This window comes from Saccopteryx leptura, chromosome 3 (genome assembly GCF_036850995.1).
Source record: "Saccopteryx leptura isolate mSacLep1 chromosome 3, mSacLep1_pri_phased_curated, whole genome shotgun sequence".
Classification (NCBI taxonomy): Eukaryota; Metazoa; Chordata; class Mammalia; order Chiroptera; family Emballonuridae; genus Saccopteryx; species Saccopteryx leptura.
In genome coordinates, this window is record NC_089505.1 from 73,057,344 (window position 1) to 73,073,283 (window position 15,940).

Here is a 15,940-nt window from a genome sequence, read left to right on the forward strand (position 1 = left end):
ACGACAAACCAGTCCCTCAGGCAGTGGCAACAGTACCAGATCATTGGACACACACTGTACTTATCTATGTCTCTCCAGCATAGACGTAGGAATTGGGACTTTTCTCCCAGTATTGCCATGGTGTGTCAGGGAGAGGAAGCAGCTATTAGGGGCAATAATAAGCATCCTAATTTTTTTGTTTTGATGTGAGTCTTTTTTTTTTTTTGTATTTTTCTGAAGCTGGAAATAGGGAGAGACAGTCAGACAGACTCCCGTGCGCCTGACCGGGATCCACCCGGCACGCCCACCAGGGGCGACGCTCTGCCCACCAGGGGGCGATGCTCTGCCCCTCCAGGGTGTCGCTCTGCCACAACCAGAGCCACTCCAGCGCCTGGGGCAGAGGCCAAGGAGCCATCCCCAGCACCCGGGCCATCTTTGCTCCAATGGAGCCTTGGCTGCAGGAGGGGAAGAGAGAGACAGAGAGGAAGGGGGGGGGTGGAGAAGCAAATGGGCGCTTCTCCTATGTGCCCTGGCCAGGAATCGAACCCGGGTCCCCTGCACGCCAGGCCGACGCTCTACCGCTGAGCCAACCGGCCAGGGAGATGTGAGTCTTTTATTGAGGCTGCTGAGTTCTAGTTGACTTCTGGAACTCTCAAAAAAGGCCCATTGTGGCCAGACCCGGCGGTGGCGCAGTGAATAGAGCATCGGACTGGGATACAGAAGACCCAGGTTCAAGACCCCGAGGTCACCAGCTTGAGCGCAGGTTCATCTGGTTTGAGCAAAAGCTCACCAGCTTGGACACAAGTTCGCTGGCTCCAGCAAGGGGTTACTCAAGGTCTGCTGTAGCCCCACAGTCAAGGCACATATGAGAAAGCAATCAATGAACAACTAAGGTGTTGCAAAGAAAACTGATGATTGATGCTTCTCATCTCTCTTCATTCCTGCCTATCTATTCCTCTCTCTGACTCCCTCTCTGCCTCTGGCAAATAAATAAATAAAAAGGGCTGTTGTATAATTGTTTCTAAATTTAATTCTTTGTTAAGGAGTGAAGTTTTGATGCTTCCTATTGTATTATGTTGCTTAAGTCCTGTACTCAGTACTAATTTTGTACATTAGATTTTAAGATACATTTACCTGAATGTAATGTGTGATAATTTATTTGGTATCTTTCAGCTGTGTTTTCTGAAGGCACCCAGGATTTGTTGCCAAAGCCAGACATAGAGGATTCATTGTACAAAATACAACTGGTAAGATATGGAAGGTGTGGCCCAAAAATGAATACTTAGTGAAAGATTGGGAATGTTAGTTGGAGGGTGAGGGCAGATGTTATGACAAACATAACCAAAGTGGAGCCATTACTTAAAATTGTTTCCAGAACAAATCAAAGATATAAATCATTGACTTTGGCCAGTGGCACAGTGGATAGAGGATTGGCCTGTCATATGGACTTCTGGTTGATTCCTGGTCAGGGCACACAAGAGAAGCGACCATCTGCTTCTGTCATCCTCCCTCTCCCCCTTTCTTTCCTCTTCCCCTCCTGCAGCCAGTGACTCAGTTTTGTTTGAGCGGATGTCCAGGTACTGAGGATAGCTTGGTTAGCATAACCATTAGAGTCAGGCCCTAAATGCAGCTTGGTTGTTTGAGCATTGGCCCCAGACAGGGCTTGCCCTGTGGATCGTGATTGGGTTACATGCAATTCTCTATCTTCCCTCCTATCACTTAAAAAAAAAAAGTTACAAAACATCTTTGGAAAAATTACCTGTTAAATACATTATGTTTGGAGAACAGAACAGTGTCTTTCTAAACAGATTGAAAACAACTTTTTTTTTATTCATTTTTTTTTTAGAGAGGAGAGAGAATGGGAGAGAGAGAGGAGAGAGAGACAGAGAGAGAGAAGGTGGGGAGGAGCTGGAAGCATCAACTCCCATATGTGCCTTGACCAGGCAAGCCCAGGGTTTCGAACCAGCAACCTCAGCATTTCCAGGTCGACGCTTTATCCACTGTGCCACCACAGGTCAGGCTGAAAACAATTTTTTTTTTCTTTTTTTCTGAAGCTGGAAACGGGGAGAGACAGTCAGACACAGACTCCCGCATGCGCCCGAACGAGATCCACCCCGGCACGCCCACCAGGGGGCAATGCTCTGCCCTTCCGGGGCTTCGCTCTGTTGCGACCAGAGCCACTCTAGCGCCTGGGGCAGAGGCCAAGGAGCCATCCCCAGCACCCAGGCCATCCTTGCTCCAATGGAGCCTCAGCTGCGGGAGGGGAAGAGAGAGACAGAGAGAAAGGAGAGGGGGAGGGGTGGAGAAGCAGATGGGCGCTTCTCCTGTGTGCCCTGGCCGGGAATCGAACCCAGGACCCCTGCACGCCAGGCCGACGCTCTACCACTGAGCCAATTGGCCAGGGCCTGAAAACAATTTTTTTGACCATGCCTATTTTCCAAAATAAAATTGGCAAAATCTGAAAACTTATCTTGTCAATGCTACAAATAAATACTCATTTGAACCATTTAAAATGTAGTATTGGTGGCCTGACTAGACGGTAGCGCAGTGGATAGAGCATCAGCCTGGGACACAGAGGACCCAGGTTTGAAACCCTGAGGTCACCAGCTTGAGGATGGGCTCATCTCGTTTGAGCAACAAGGCTCACCAGCTTGAGCCCAAGGTTGCTGTCTTGAGCAAGGGGTCACACGGTCTGCTGTAGTCCCTTGGTCAAGACACACATGAGAAAGCAATCAATGAACAACTAAGGTGTCACAATGAAGAACGATGCTTCTCATGTCTTTCCCTCATTGTCTGTCTTTCTCTGTATCTGTCACCAAAAAAAGGAAATTATATATATATTATATATATATAGAGAGAGAGAGAGAGAGATACAGTATATTACATATATATATATATAGAGAGAGAGAGAGGGAGAGGGATAAAGGGAGAGAGAGAGATAAAACAGGTGAATCAATGAATGAAACATTTCTGGATCTCAGAAATTACAAATGGAAATACAGATTGTAAAGGATATTATTTGGAGAATGTCTTATCAGGGATTCTTTATGCTTTTACCTAGAAATAATTTCTCCTAGATCCAAAGTTTATAATTTGATAAAATTGATATTGTTTTTGTACAAATATGGTTTATTAAGAATCATGGAATTGTTCATTTGGGGGAAATTTTACATGTAATGAAGTAAGAGCCCTCACTAACAGCCTTTTTATTTTCAATGATTGCCAGAATACATGTAATGGAGACAGAAGTAATCGATTTAATGAATCTTGGAACAAATTTTACCAATGGTCAAATCCTAATAAATATTCAAGAACTATGTTGTCAGAGAACCATCATAAAAGTAAGGAAGTTTTTGATCAAACCTCAAATCTCAGTATACATCAGAATAGTCGTATTGTAGAGAAGACAAACCAAAATAGTGAATGTAACAAATCTTTGAGCAAATATTTTAATATTAGTCAACATGAGAATATTGATACTGGGGAAGAAGCTCACAAGTGCAATCATTGTGGAAAATTCTTTAGTCATTTATCCAGTTTAAAGAAACATAACAAAATCCATACGGCAGACAAGCGGTACCAATGTAAAGAATGTGACAAAACTTTTTATTTCCATTCACAACTTACTGAACATGAGAGAATTCATACTGGAGAGAAGCCTTACACATGTGAAATATGTGGAAAAGCCTATCGTTTGCGGGTAAGTCTTACTGAACATGTTAGAATTCATACTGGAGAGAAGCCTTACACATGTGAAATATGTGGAAAAGCCTTTAAGAAGCGGTCAGACCTTACTGAACATGAGAGAATTCATTCTGACGAGAAACCTTACTCATGTGAAATATGTGGCAGAGCCTATCGTTGGCGGATAAGTCTTATTGAACATGTTAGAATTCATACTGGAGAGAAGCCTTACACATGTGAAATATGTGGAAAAGCCTTTAATAAGCGGTCAAACCTTACTGAACATGAGAGTATTCATACTGGAGTGAAGCCTTACACATGTGAAATATGTGGCAGATCCTATCACTGGCGGATAAGTCTTACTGCACATGTTAGGATTCATACTGAAGAGAAGTCTTACACATGTGAAATATGTGGCAGAGCCTTTAATAACCAGTCAAGACGTACTCAACATATGAGAATTCATACCACAGAAAAGCCTTACAAATGTGAAATTTGTGGTACAGCGTTTTCTAGGCGGATAAGTCTTACTGAACATAACAGAATTCATACTGGTGAGAAGCCTTACACATGTGAAATATGTGGCAAAGCCTTTAATAAGCGATCAGTACTTACTCAACATACACGAATTCATACTACAGAAAAGCCTTACAAATGTGAAATATGTGGTACAGCATTTTCTAGGCGGATAAGTCTTACTGAACATGAGATAATTCATACTGGAGAGAAGCCTTACACATGTGAAATATGTGGAAAAGCCTTTTATAGGCGGTCAAACCTTACTGAACATGAGAGAATTCATATTGGAGAGAAGCCTTTTAAATGTGAAATATGTGGCAAAGCCTTTGTTCGTCAGGGAAGACTTACTGAACATGTGAGAATTCATACTGGCGAGAAGCCTTACAAATGTGGAATATGTGTCAAAGCTTTTCATCAGCGGTCAGTACTTACTCAACATATGAGAAGTCATAGCAGCGAGAAGCCTTTCAAATGTGAAATATGTGGCAAAGCCTTTGTTCGGCAGGGAAGTCTTACTGAACATGTGAGAATTCATACCGGTGAGAAGCCTTACAAATGTGAAGTATGTGGCAAAGCCTTTAATCGGCGTTCACAGGTTACTGACCACGAAAGAATTCATACTTGAGAGAAGCCTTCACATGTGAAATAGATGGCAAAGCCTTTAATAAGCGGTCAATATTTACTCAACATACGACAATTCATACCATCGATAAGCCTTACAAATGTGAAATACAGTGGTCCCTCATCTGTCACAGCAGTTAGATTCCAGAACCCCCCGCGATAGGTGAAAATCCATGAAATAGTGACCTTATATTTATGTTATTGTATATATTTTAGGACTTTATAAAACCCCGCACACACTGTTATAACGCTTTCCAACACTATTACCTTTCCTACCATCTTATAAACACTTCCTATGCTCTTAAACACTTGTACCACTTTTTTTTTTTGTATTTTTGTATTTTTCTGAAGTGAAAAGAGAGGAGGCAGAGAGACAAACTCCCGCATGCACCAGACCAGGATCCACCCGGCATGCCCACTAGGGGGCAATGCTCAGCCCATCTGGAGCATAGCTCCTTTGCAACTGGAGACATTCCAGCGCCTGAGGCGGAGACCATGGAGCCGTCCTCAGCGCCTGGGCCAACTTTGCTCCATTGGAGCTTTGGCTGCGGGAGGTGAAGAGAGATAGAAAGGAGAGAGGGGGAAGGGTGGAGAATCAGATGGGCGCTGGGGGCCAGTAATCGAACTTGGAACTTCCACACGTCAGGCCAGCACTCTACCACTGAGCCAACCAGCCAGGACCCACTTTTTACACTCTTCAACCTGCGTAATTTTAACAACATATAAAGTTCTATATGGATACTCAACAATGACTATACTATATGTATTTTATTTTGATTTAATATTCTTTTAATATGTTTTAATTAATATTTCATATATTTTTATATTTTCAATTTTTTATGTTAGAAAATGCTTTATTGCAAAAATAATTAAAATAATAAATATATAAAATCCTTATATACTGCAAAATCCCGTGATATAGTGAAAAGTCTGTGATACTATGTTAGATGTATACAATTTAAAAATCCATGATGCAGTGGAACCATGAGAAGTGAACCGTGATATGGCGAAGGATGAATGTATATGGCTAAGTTTTTAATCGGCTTTCATCCGTTACTGGACTTAAAAAGAATTCATACCATGTAGAAGCATTACAAATCTAAGCAATGTTGCAAAACTTTTATTGAGCATTCACAACTTCATCAACACATGAGAATTTATACCAGACAGAAACCTTAAAAATGAAGAATGTAGGAAGCCATATAGCTGGAACTACAGCCTCACTCTGTGTCAGACAATGCTACTAGGGAGAAATTCCATGTTTGTAATATATGGTGAAAGACCTTAGTTCAAAACACACATTTCCAGAGCCAATTCAGAATCTATGCTCCCTAGGGTCCATGAAGACATGTTAAAAAAAAGGGGGGGCAGGCCGATGGTGCCTCAGTGGATAGAGCATCATCCTGGAACACTGAGATTGCTGGTTAGAAATCCTTGTCTTGCCTGGTCAAGGCACATATGACAAGCAATCAATGAACAACTAAAGTGAAGTTACTAAATGCTGATACTTATCATTCCTCCACTATCACCATCTCATCTCTCTGTAAAATCAATAAATAAAATTAAAAAAAATATATGTGGGGCCCTGGCCAGTTGGCTCAGTGGTAGAACGTCAACCCATTGTGTGAAAGACGCAGGTTCATTTCCCTTTCAGGGCACACAGGAGAGCCAAACCTCTGCATGTCCCTTCCCTCCCCCGCCCCCTCCTCCTCTGTCTCTTTTTTCCTCTCCTGCAGCCGTGGCTCAATTGATTCAACCATGTTGGCCCTGGATGCTGAAGATCTCTCCATAGATCTTGGTTGCAGCATTGTTCCAAGATGGGCAGAGCATTGGCCTGAGACGTGGATCCCTGGGTGGATGCCAGTTGGAGCAGGTGTAGTCTGTGTATCTCCCCTCCTCTTTCTTAAAAATGTAATTTATTTGAGCAACACCGGTTTAAAGTGGGTTTTTTTTTCCAGAAAACTCTGAGGATGTACATTGAGTGGTTTACTTTACATTAAATAGAATGGAGCCATAGAAAGCCAGGGATTTAAGCTTTTTTTTTTATTTTTTATTTTTTATTCATTTTAGAGAAGAGAGAGAAAGGGAGAGAGACAGAGAAGGTGGGGAGGAGCTTGAAGCATCAACTCCCATATGTGCCTTGACCAGGCAAGCCCAGGGTTTCGAACTGGCGACCTCAGCATTTCCAGATCGACGCTTTATCCACTGTGCCACCACAGGTCAGGCAAGGATTTAAGCTTTTTTGTGAGAGATGGGGAGAGATAGATTTGAGGGAAGAGAGATAAGCATCAACTCATAGTTGAGGCACCTTAGTTTATTGATGGCTTTCTCATATGTACCTTGACTAGGGTACTCTAGCTAAGCCAGTGACCTTGGGCTCAAGCCAGTGACCATGGGGTCATGTCTATGATCCCACAATCAAGTTGCTGATCCTGCTCTCAAGCCAGATGAGCCCGTGCTCCAGCTGGCAACCTCATGGTTTCAAACCTGGGTCCTCAGTGTCCCAGGCAAATGCTTTATCCATTGCGTCATTTCCTGATAAGGGTGGGAGTTAAGCTTTTATGGAAAGACGGAACTTGAAGGAACCCGTTGCATGGATCCAAGAATGTGAAGGCCCATTCTCTGCACCAAATGCCCTGACCCACCTCTTAGGTAGCTGTGTCCAGCTCTGGCCTCACTTTGGGAGCTGCCCACACTGAAGACAGTAGAGACCAAAAGTATGGTTGGCTGATGCTTTTACCTCTCTAAGACGGTGTTCACCATTTCCAAAATGTTAAAGTGGGTAAATGGGAGCAAACCTATTTGTTAGGGTGCCTTTGTACCTTTCTCGTTAAAACTTGTGCTTTAAGAGTCATCCCGGCCCTGGATGGTTAGCTCAGTAGAGAAAACGACAGCCTGCCATATGGATTTCCTGAGTTCAATTCCTAGTCAAGGCACACATGAGAAGGTAACATCTACTTCTCTCCGTCTTCCCCTCCCACACCCAGTGCCTCAGTTGGTTCGAGCATAGGCCCTGGGCACTGAGGATAACTTGGTTGGTCCAAATGTCTGTTCAGGCACTGAGGATAGCTCAGTTGATTCAAGTGTCTGCCCCAGACACAGGTTGCTGGGTGGATCCCGGTTGCAGCACATGTGGGAGTCTGTCTATCTCCCCCACTATCACTTAAAAAAAAAGTTAGCAGTGTGTTTTCAATTCCTGAAGACCCAGGAGTGGGTCAAGGTCCAAAACAGTAAGTATACATATACAATGGGAAGTAAGTTACCGCAACCGAGTTAATGCACATGTCCATCACCTTTAATGATTAGGACATTTTTCTGTTGTGTCTGTGGACAACTTTTTCAATCTGCTTTTAAATTTTTTCAACGATTAGCAGTGGTTGATAGCTAAGTGGATAGACAGTTGACCCAGCATATGGACATCCCAGGTTCAATTTCTTGTCAGGGCCAACAAAAGGCGGCCATCTGCTTTCCCAGTCCCTCTGCCTATTCTCTTTTTTTTTTTTTTTTCTTTTTTGTGACAGAGACAGAGAGAACAAAGAGGGACAGATAGGGACAAACAGACAGGAAGGGAGAGAGATGAGAAGCATCCATTCATTGCGGCACCTTAGTTCATTGATTGCTTTCTCATATGTGCCTTGACCGGAGGCTACAACAGACTGAGTGACCCCTTGCTTGAGCCAGTGACCTTTGGCTGAAACTGGTGAGCTTTACTCAAACCAGATGAGCCCGTACTCTAGCCGGTGACCTTGAGGTCCCAAACCTGGGTCCTCCGCATCCCAGTTTGACACTATCCAGTGTGCCACCACCTGGTCAGGCTGCCCATTTTCTCTTTACTCCTTTCTCACAGCCAGTGACTTGATTGGTGTGAGCACTGGCCCCAGATGCTGAGGATTCATTCCTTGGTTGATTCAATCATTGACCCCAGACGGGGGTTACTGGGTTGATACCAGTCGGGGCACATGCAGGAGTCTTTCTCTCACTTCCTCTGACTTAAAAATTTCCTCAACTATAGGATCCACTACTGTTATCTAAATTCACCATGCAGTAAATTAGAATTCCACACTTCTCATCCTATGTAACTGAAACTTGGTACCGTTTGAGCAACATATCCCATTTTTCACCAGCCCAGGCCCTAGCAGCCACCATTCTCTGTTTGGGTTATATGAGTTCGACTTTTTTAGATTTCGCCATTAAATAAGATCATACGGTATTTGCCTTGACTTTCCTGGCTTATTTAATTTCGCATAATATCTTCCAGATTAATCCATGTTGTTACGAATTATAGTATCTAAGACTAAATTTTGCATACACGGGTCTGTTAATATCAGTATACTTTCATTCTAATCATGAGGGAAACTATAGAGATATATTGATTTATACTAATATTTTCTAGAATTATAAAATTTGAAATCTGATAACACCAAATTGCACTGTGATTGTGGTAGAATTAGAATTATATATTGCAGATGGGAGTGGGAAAGTGTTTAGAAATTACTTGTAAAATTAAGCATTTTTCTACCTGATGCCAAAGTAAATAACTACAAACACACCAATGCTCTAACACTACCTTCTCTAGCCTTCTTTAGACTTTATAGTGCCAGCAAAGAATATAATCTTCCTAGTCAGTGACTGGTCATTTGCACTGGGAACCAACATTGTTTTGGTTGAGATAAGACTGTTGGTGTGAGGCTCAGGTGTGCTGGGTCTGCATGCTCTGGAGGAGTGCTGTAGAAAACGGGTCCAGAGGCAGCAACATTAGGACTGACAAGGACTCCTCAGAGATGCCAGTTCAGGGGTCCCACTCAAAACCTGCGTGACTGGGCATGTGGATGTATTCATTCCCTCTTTGTTCTTAACTGAATGAAATTCAAATATAAGTCAGCCACGTTAGGCTCTGGCCAGTTGGCTCAGTGGTAGAACATTAGCCTGGCGTGTGGAAATCCTGGGTTGCATTCCCAGCCAGGGCTCACAAGGGAAGGGTCCATATGCTTCTCTACCCTTCCCTCTCTCCTTCCTCTCTATCTCTCTCACATTAAACTACTATTTAATTGCATGTAGTATATTTGTAATGTTCAAATATCACAGTTCTAAAATATTTTTATGACTCTCAAAACCCATTAAGCAGTTGCTTACAATTAGCCCCATTATCTGCCTTCCCCGGAACCACGGAAACCATATCTCTAAAAAGATTAGTGTTTTTATCTCTGCAGATTTACCTGTTCTGGATGTTGTATGCATGTGCACATGTGAAACCTAAATTTTCTGTCTGGCTTTTTCTCACAATCCAGATATATACAAATATTTATTGCTATAATTTGTTTTTAACTGAGTAACATTCAAATATAAAATCTGCCATGCTAAATTACAATTTAATTGCATTTAATATATTTTTAATGTACAGATATGAAATTTAGTTCTAAAATATTTTTGGTGCAAAAAACAGTTTTTTGTTTTGAGGGGTTTTTTTTCTGGTATTTTTCTGAAGTTGGAAACGGGGAGGCAGTCAGACAGACTCCCGCATGTACCCGACCAGGATCCACCCAGCACGCCCACCAGGGGGCGATGCTCTGCCCATCTGGGGCATCGCTCTGTTGCAACTAGAGCCACTCTAGCGCCTGAGGCAGAGGCCACAGAGCCATTCTCAGTGCCCCGTCCAACTTTGCTCCAATGGAGCCTTGGCTGCTGGAGGGGAAGAGAGAGACAGAGAGGAAGAAGAGGGGGAGGGGTGGAGAAGCAGATGGGCGCTTCTCCTGTGTGCCCTGGCCGGGGATCAAACCCGGGACTCCTGCACGCTAGGCCAATGCTCTACCATTGAGCCAACTGGCCAGGGCAAAAAACAGTTTTATAAACCTATTAAGTAGTTCAGTTCCTTACCATTCTCTTCCACCCCTCCCCTTCTGTAAACCATATGTCTAAAAAGATATGCTTTCTATTTCTTCTGGTCTACCTATTCTGGACATTGAATGCACATGGAATTGTATGAAATCTGACATTTTCTGCCTGACCAGGCGGTGGCGCAGCGTATAGAGCATCAGATTGGGATGCAGAGGACCCAGGTTCGAGACCCCGAGGTTGCCAGCTTGAGCGCGGGCTCATCTGGTTTGAGCAAAAGCCCACCAGCTTGAACCCAAGGTTGCTGGCTCCAGCAAGGGGTTACTCGGTCTGCTGAAGGCCCGTGGTCAAGGCATATATGAGAAAGCAATCAATGAACAACTAAGGTCTCACAACGTGCAATGAAAAACTAATGATTGATGCTTCTCATCTCTCTCCATTCCAGTCTGTCCCTGTAAAAAAAAAAACCTGACATTTTCTGTCTATTTATTTATTTATTTTACATACAACCATCTTTTTAGTTATCTCATGGAGTAGTATGTATCAGTATGACCTTTGTAAATGTCTAACAATACTCCATTGTACAACATTGTACATCACGTGTTATTCATCTGTTGGTGGACATTTGCATAGTGTGTGGCTCTTGGCTTATGTAAATAGTGCTGCAGTAACCTCTGTGTACAAGAATATATTTGAATACCTGTGTCCAATTTTTTCAGTCTTATCTGTAGGAGTGGCATTACTAGATAATGCAGTTTAATTTTTTAAGGCTCTGCCACACTGTTTTCCACAGGAGCTATACCATTGTACCAGCCGTGTACCAGAATTCTCATTTCTCCATGTCTTTATGCACTTACTCATATTTTTTCTTCACTAGAGTTTCTTTAGTGAGATTCAAATATATCTCATTGTTATTTTCATTTTGCAGTGCTTTAATGACTAATATTTTGAACATCTTCATGGGATTTTTTTGCCATATGTACATCTTCTATGAAGAATATTGTATTGAAGTACTTTTGATTATTTTAATTTTTTTAATTTCAAGTGACATTATTTTATATCACTATCAGCTGTACACACTACTGGTTATATATTTCTAGAATTTATGGAGTGATCCTGCCAATAATTCTAGTACACACCTGGAATGGTTCATATTTATACAATAATATTGTCTGCATTCCCTAAGCTGCAATTTACATGCCTGTGAGTTTTCTAACTACCCATTTGTACTTTTTATTGTTTTCAGAAATTAAAAATTAAGTTGTTTTACTGTCACAGATCTTTTTTCTTTTTTTTTTTTTTTTACAGGGACAGAGAGAGAGAGTCAGAGAGGGATAGATAGGGACAGACAGATGGGAACGGAGAGAGATGAGAAGCATCAATCATCAGTTTTTCGTTGTGACACCTTAGTTGTTCATTGATTGCTTTCTCATATGTGCTTGACCGCGGGTCTTCAGCAGACTGAGTAACCCCTTGCTCAAGCCAGCAACCTTGGGTCCAAGCTGGTGAGCTCTTTGCTGAAGCCAGATGAGCCTGCGCTCAAGCTGGCGACCTCGGGGTCTCGAACCTGGGTCCTCCACATCCCAGTCTGATGCTCTATATGCTGCGCCACCGCCTGGTCAGGCACTGTCACAGATCTTCACACCAGGTCATATTTTATTTCGGTGAATGTTATTATATCCTTGCCTGGAAGCACCAAGAAAGATGGCCCTGCATCTCTTAAACGCATTACATCAGGATGCTAGTAAGATATCACACTTGCTGTTTATATTAGTGATAAACCTGATGAAGCAAATAACAATATACATAAAATATGTACTTAGAACGAGTTAGGTACATCAAAAAGGAAATAATTATTACCATTTCTTAGACATGCTCACAGGTAAATGAAGATATAAGAATTCATTTTTTAAAGATAATTTTTAAATGAATTGACTGAGTTTAGAGAGACCAATGAAAGTAGAGACAGTGAGAGAGGGAAGCATTCATTTGTTTTTCTACTTAGTTGTGCGCTGTATTTGGTTGCTTCTTGTATGTGCCCTGACTGGGAATCAAACCCTCACTTCTGGGTGACTCTAACTTGCTGAGATAACTGGCCAGGGCTAAGACTTCATTTTGACAACACCACCCAATAGACGGTATCTTTATTTATTTATTTATTTTATTTATTTATTTTTTTTTTAACAGAGGCAGAGATAGACAGGGACAGACAGACAGGAATGAAGAGAGATGAGAAGCATCAATCATCAGTTTCTCGTTGCGCGTTGCGACTTCTTAGTTGTTCATTGATTGCTTTCTCACATGTGCCTTGACCGTGGGCCTTCAGCAGACTGAGTAACCCCCTGCTGGAGCCAGCGACCTTGGGTCCAAGCTAGTGAGCTCTTTGCTCAAGCCAGATGAGCCCGCGCTCAAGCTGGCGACCTCGGGGTCTCGAACCTGGGTCTTTCCGCATCCCAGTCCGACGCTCTATCCACTGCGCCACCACCTGGTCAGGCGACGGTATCTTTATTAATGCATGCAAAAAAAATTTTAATTCTAGCCCTGGCTGGTTGGCTCAGTGGTAGAGCGTCGGCCTGGCGTGCAGGGGTCCCGGGTTCGATTCCCAGCCAGGGCACACAGGAGAAGCGCCCATCTGCTTCTCCACCCCTCCCCCTCTCCTTCCTCTCTGTCTCTCTCTTCGCCTCCCACAGCAAGGCTCCATTGGAGCAAAGATGGCCCGGGCGCTGTGGATGGCTCTTTGGCCTCTGCCCCAGGCGCTAGAGTGGCTCTGGTCGCGACAGAGCGGAGCCACGGAGGGGCAGAGCGTCGCCCCCTGGTGGGCATGCCCAGTGGATCCCAGTCGGGCGCATGCGGGAGTCTGTCTGACTGTCTCTCCTCGTTTCCAGCTTCAGAAAAATACAAAAAAAAATTTTTTTTAATTCTATTTACTGATGTTTAGAGAGAATGGGTGGAGAGAAAGAGGGAAAGAAAGGAGGGAGACCTGGAAAGCATCTCGGAGTAGTTGCTTCTTGTGTGGGCCTTGACCAGGCAAGCCCAGGGTTTCAAACCAGCAACCTCAGCGTTCCAGGTTGACACTCTTTTAAATTTTTTTTTTTTTTTTTTTTTTTTTTTTTTGCGTGTGTGACAGAGAGGAACAGATAGAGACAGACGAGAAGCATCAATTCTTTGTTGCAGCACCTTAGCTGTTCATTGACTGCTTTCTCCTATGTGCCTTGACTGGGGGCTCCAGCAGAGCAAGTGACCCCTTGCTGAAGCCAGCGACCTTAGGGTTTTGAACCTGGGTCCCCTGCATTCCAGGCCGTTCCTCTATCCACTGTGCCACCACAGGTCAGGCTTCATGCATGCAAATTTTTTGGCACCCTTAGGTTTTAAACAGATTTTTAAAAAGATTTTATTCATCTATTTTAGAGACAGGAGAGAGACAGAGGAGGAGGAGGAGGAGGAGCAGGAAGTATCAACTCCTATCATATGTGCCTTGACCAGGCAAGTCCAGGGTTTTGAATCTGCAACTTCAGCATTCTAGGTTGACGTTTTATCCACTGCGCCACCACAGGTCAGGCTTAAATGGATTTTAATGCCGACTTTTACTTTAATTCCTTACCCTTTTACCCCGCCCTCCATCAGTTCCCATCTACAAACCATCTGTTTCACTCAGAGAACAACTTCTTAAAACGACAAGTTTGCGGTTTCAAGTCCTGGTGAGGTACATATAGGAAGCTACTGGTGAATGCTCAACTAAGTGGGAAAAGAAATGAATGCTTTCTCTCTCTCCCCTCCTCTTCTCTCTAAAATGAATCCATATGTCTGACCTGTGATGGCACAGTGGAATTGGTAGGTTGTCAACATGAAATGCTGAGGTTACTGGTTCAAAATCCCAGACTTGACCAGGCAAGGCACACACAACAAACAACTGCATCTCCCTCCTACCTTCTCTCTCTCCTCTCTCTAAAATTAATAAAAATTTAAAAAAAAATAAAATACATAATTTTTTAAAAAATATTTATTTTTTACAGAGACAGTCAGAGAGAGGGATAGACAGAGACAGACAGGAACGAAGAGAGATGAGAAGCATCAATCATTAGTTTTTCATTGCGCGTTGCAACACCTTAGTTGTCATTGATTGCTTTCTCATATGTGCCTTGACCGCGGGCCTTCAGCAGACTGAGTAACCCCTTGCTGGAGCCAGCGACCTTGGGTTCAAGCTGGTGGGCTTTCCTCAAACCAGATGAGCCTGCACTCAAGTTGGTGACCTCGGGGTCTCGAACCCGGGTCCTCTGCATCCCAGTCCAACGCTCTATCCACTGCGCCACCGCCTGGTCAGGCCATATAATTTAAAAATAAAAAAGCAGCCTGACCTGTGGTGGCACAGTGGATAAAGCGTCAACCTGGAAATGCTAAGGTTGTGGGTTCAAAACCCTGGGCTTGCCTGGGCAAGGCACATATGAGAGTTGATGCTTCTTGCTCCTCCCCTTTCTCTCTCTCATGAATAAATTAAAAAATAAAAATAAAAACCATCAATTTGTTCTCTGTATGTGTTTGTTTTTTCTATTTATTTTGTTTCTTAGATTCCTCCTTAATCGAGATCACTTGCTATTTGTTTTTCTGTGTTGGATTTATTTCAATTAGCACAATTCTCTCTTGTCTATTGATGTTGTAAGTGGTAACTTTTTCTTTGGCTAAGTAGTCTGTTGTACCTACATACCAAATCTTTTTTATCCAGTCATCTATCAGTGGGCACTTATACTTTCCATATCATGATTACTACAGATAGTAGTGCAAAGAACATAGTGTCCATATATCCCAATTAATATTTTGGGTTTTTAATAATACTTAGAAAGGGAATTGCTGGATTAGGAAGTTGTATTTTTAATTTTTATTTATTTATTTTTGTATTTTTCTGAAGTTAGAAGTGACAGACTCCCATATGCGCCCAACTGACCGGGATCTACCTGGCATGCCCACCAGGGGGTGATGCTCTTCCCATCTGGGGCGTTGCTCTGTTGCAACCGAAGCCATTCTAGCACCTGAGGCAGAGGCCACAGAGACATCCTCAGTGCCCGGGTCAACTTTGCTCCAATGGAGCCTTGGCTGTGGGAGGGGAAGAGAAAGAGAGGAAGGAGAGGGGGAAGGATGGAGAAGCAGATGGGTGCTTCTGTGTGCCCTGACTGGAAATTGAACCCAGGACTTCCACACGCCAGGCTCAAGCTCTACCACTGAGACAACTAACTGGCCGCGGCCCTATTTTTAACTTTTTTGAGGAATCTCCATTCTGTTTAAAGGTTGTATATAAATCTCTTGGTGGGTA

At 43.1% G+C, this 15,940-nt stretch overlaps 1 protein-coding gene across 1 annotated transcript in view; it reads left to right on the forward strand.

Moving 5' to 3' along the window:
- Positions 1-6,462, forward strand: part of LOC136399243 (zinc finger protein 595-like) — a 32,445-nt gene extending 25,983 nt beyond the window's left edge. The window contains exons 5-6 of the mRNA XM_066374245.1: positions 1,153-1,226; positions 3,206-6,462. Of these exons, the coding sequence (XP_066230342.1) occupies positions 1,153-1,226; positions 3,206-4,807 (1,676 nt within the window). The 3' untranslated portion in view covers positions 4,808-6,462. The remainder of the gene's footprint in view (positions 1-1,152; positions 1,227-3,205) is intronic.
- The last annotated feature ends 9,478 nt before the right edge of the window (positions 6,463-15,940 follow it).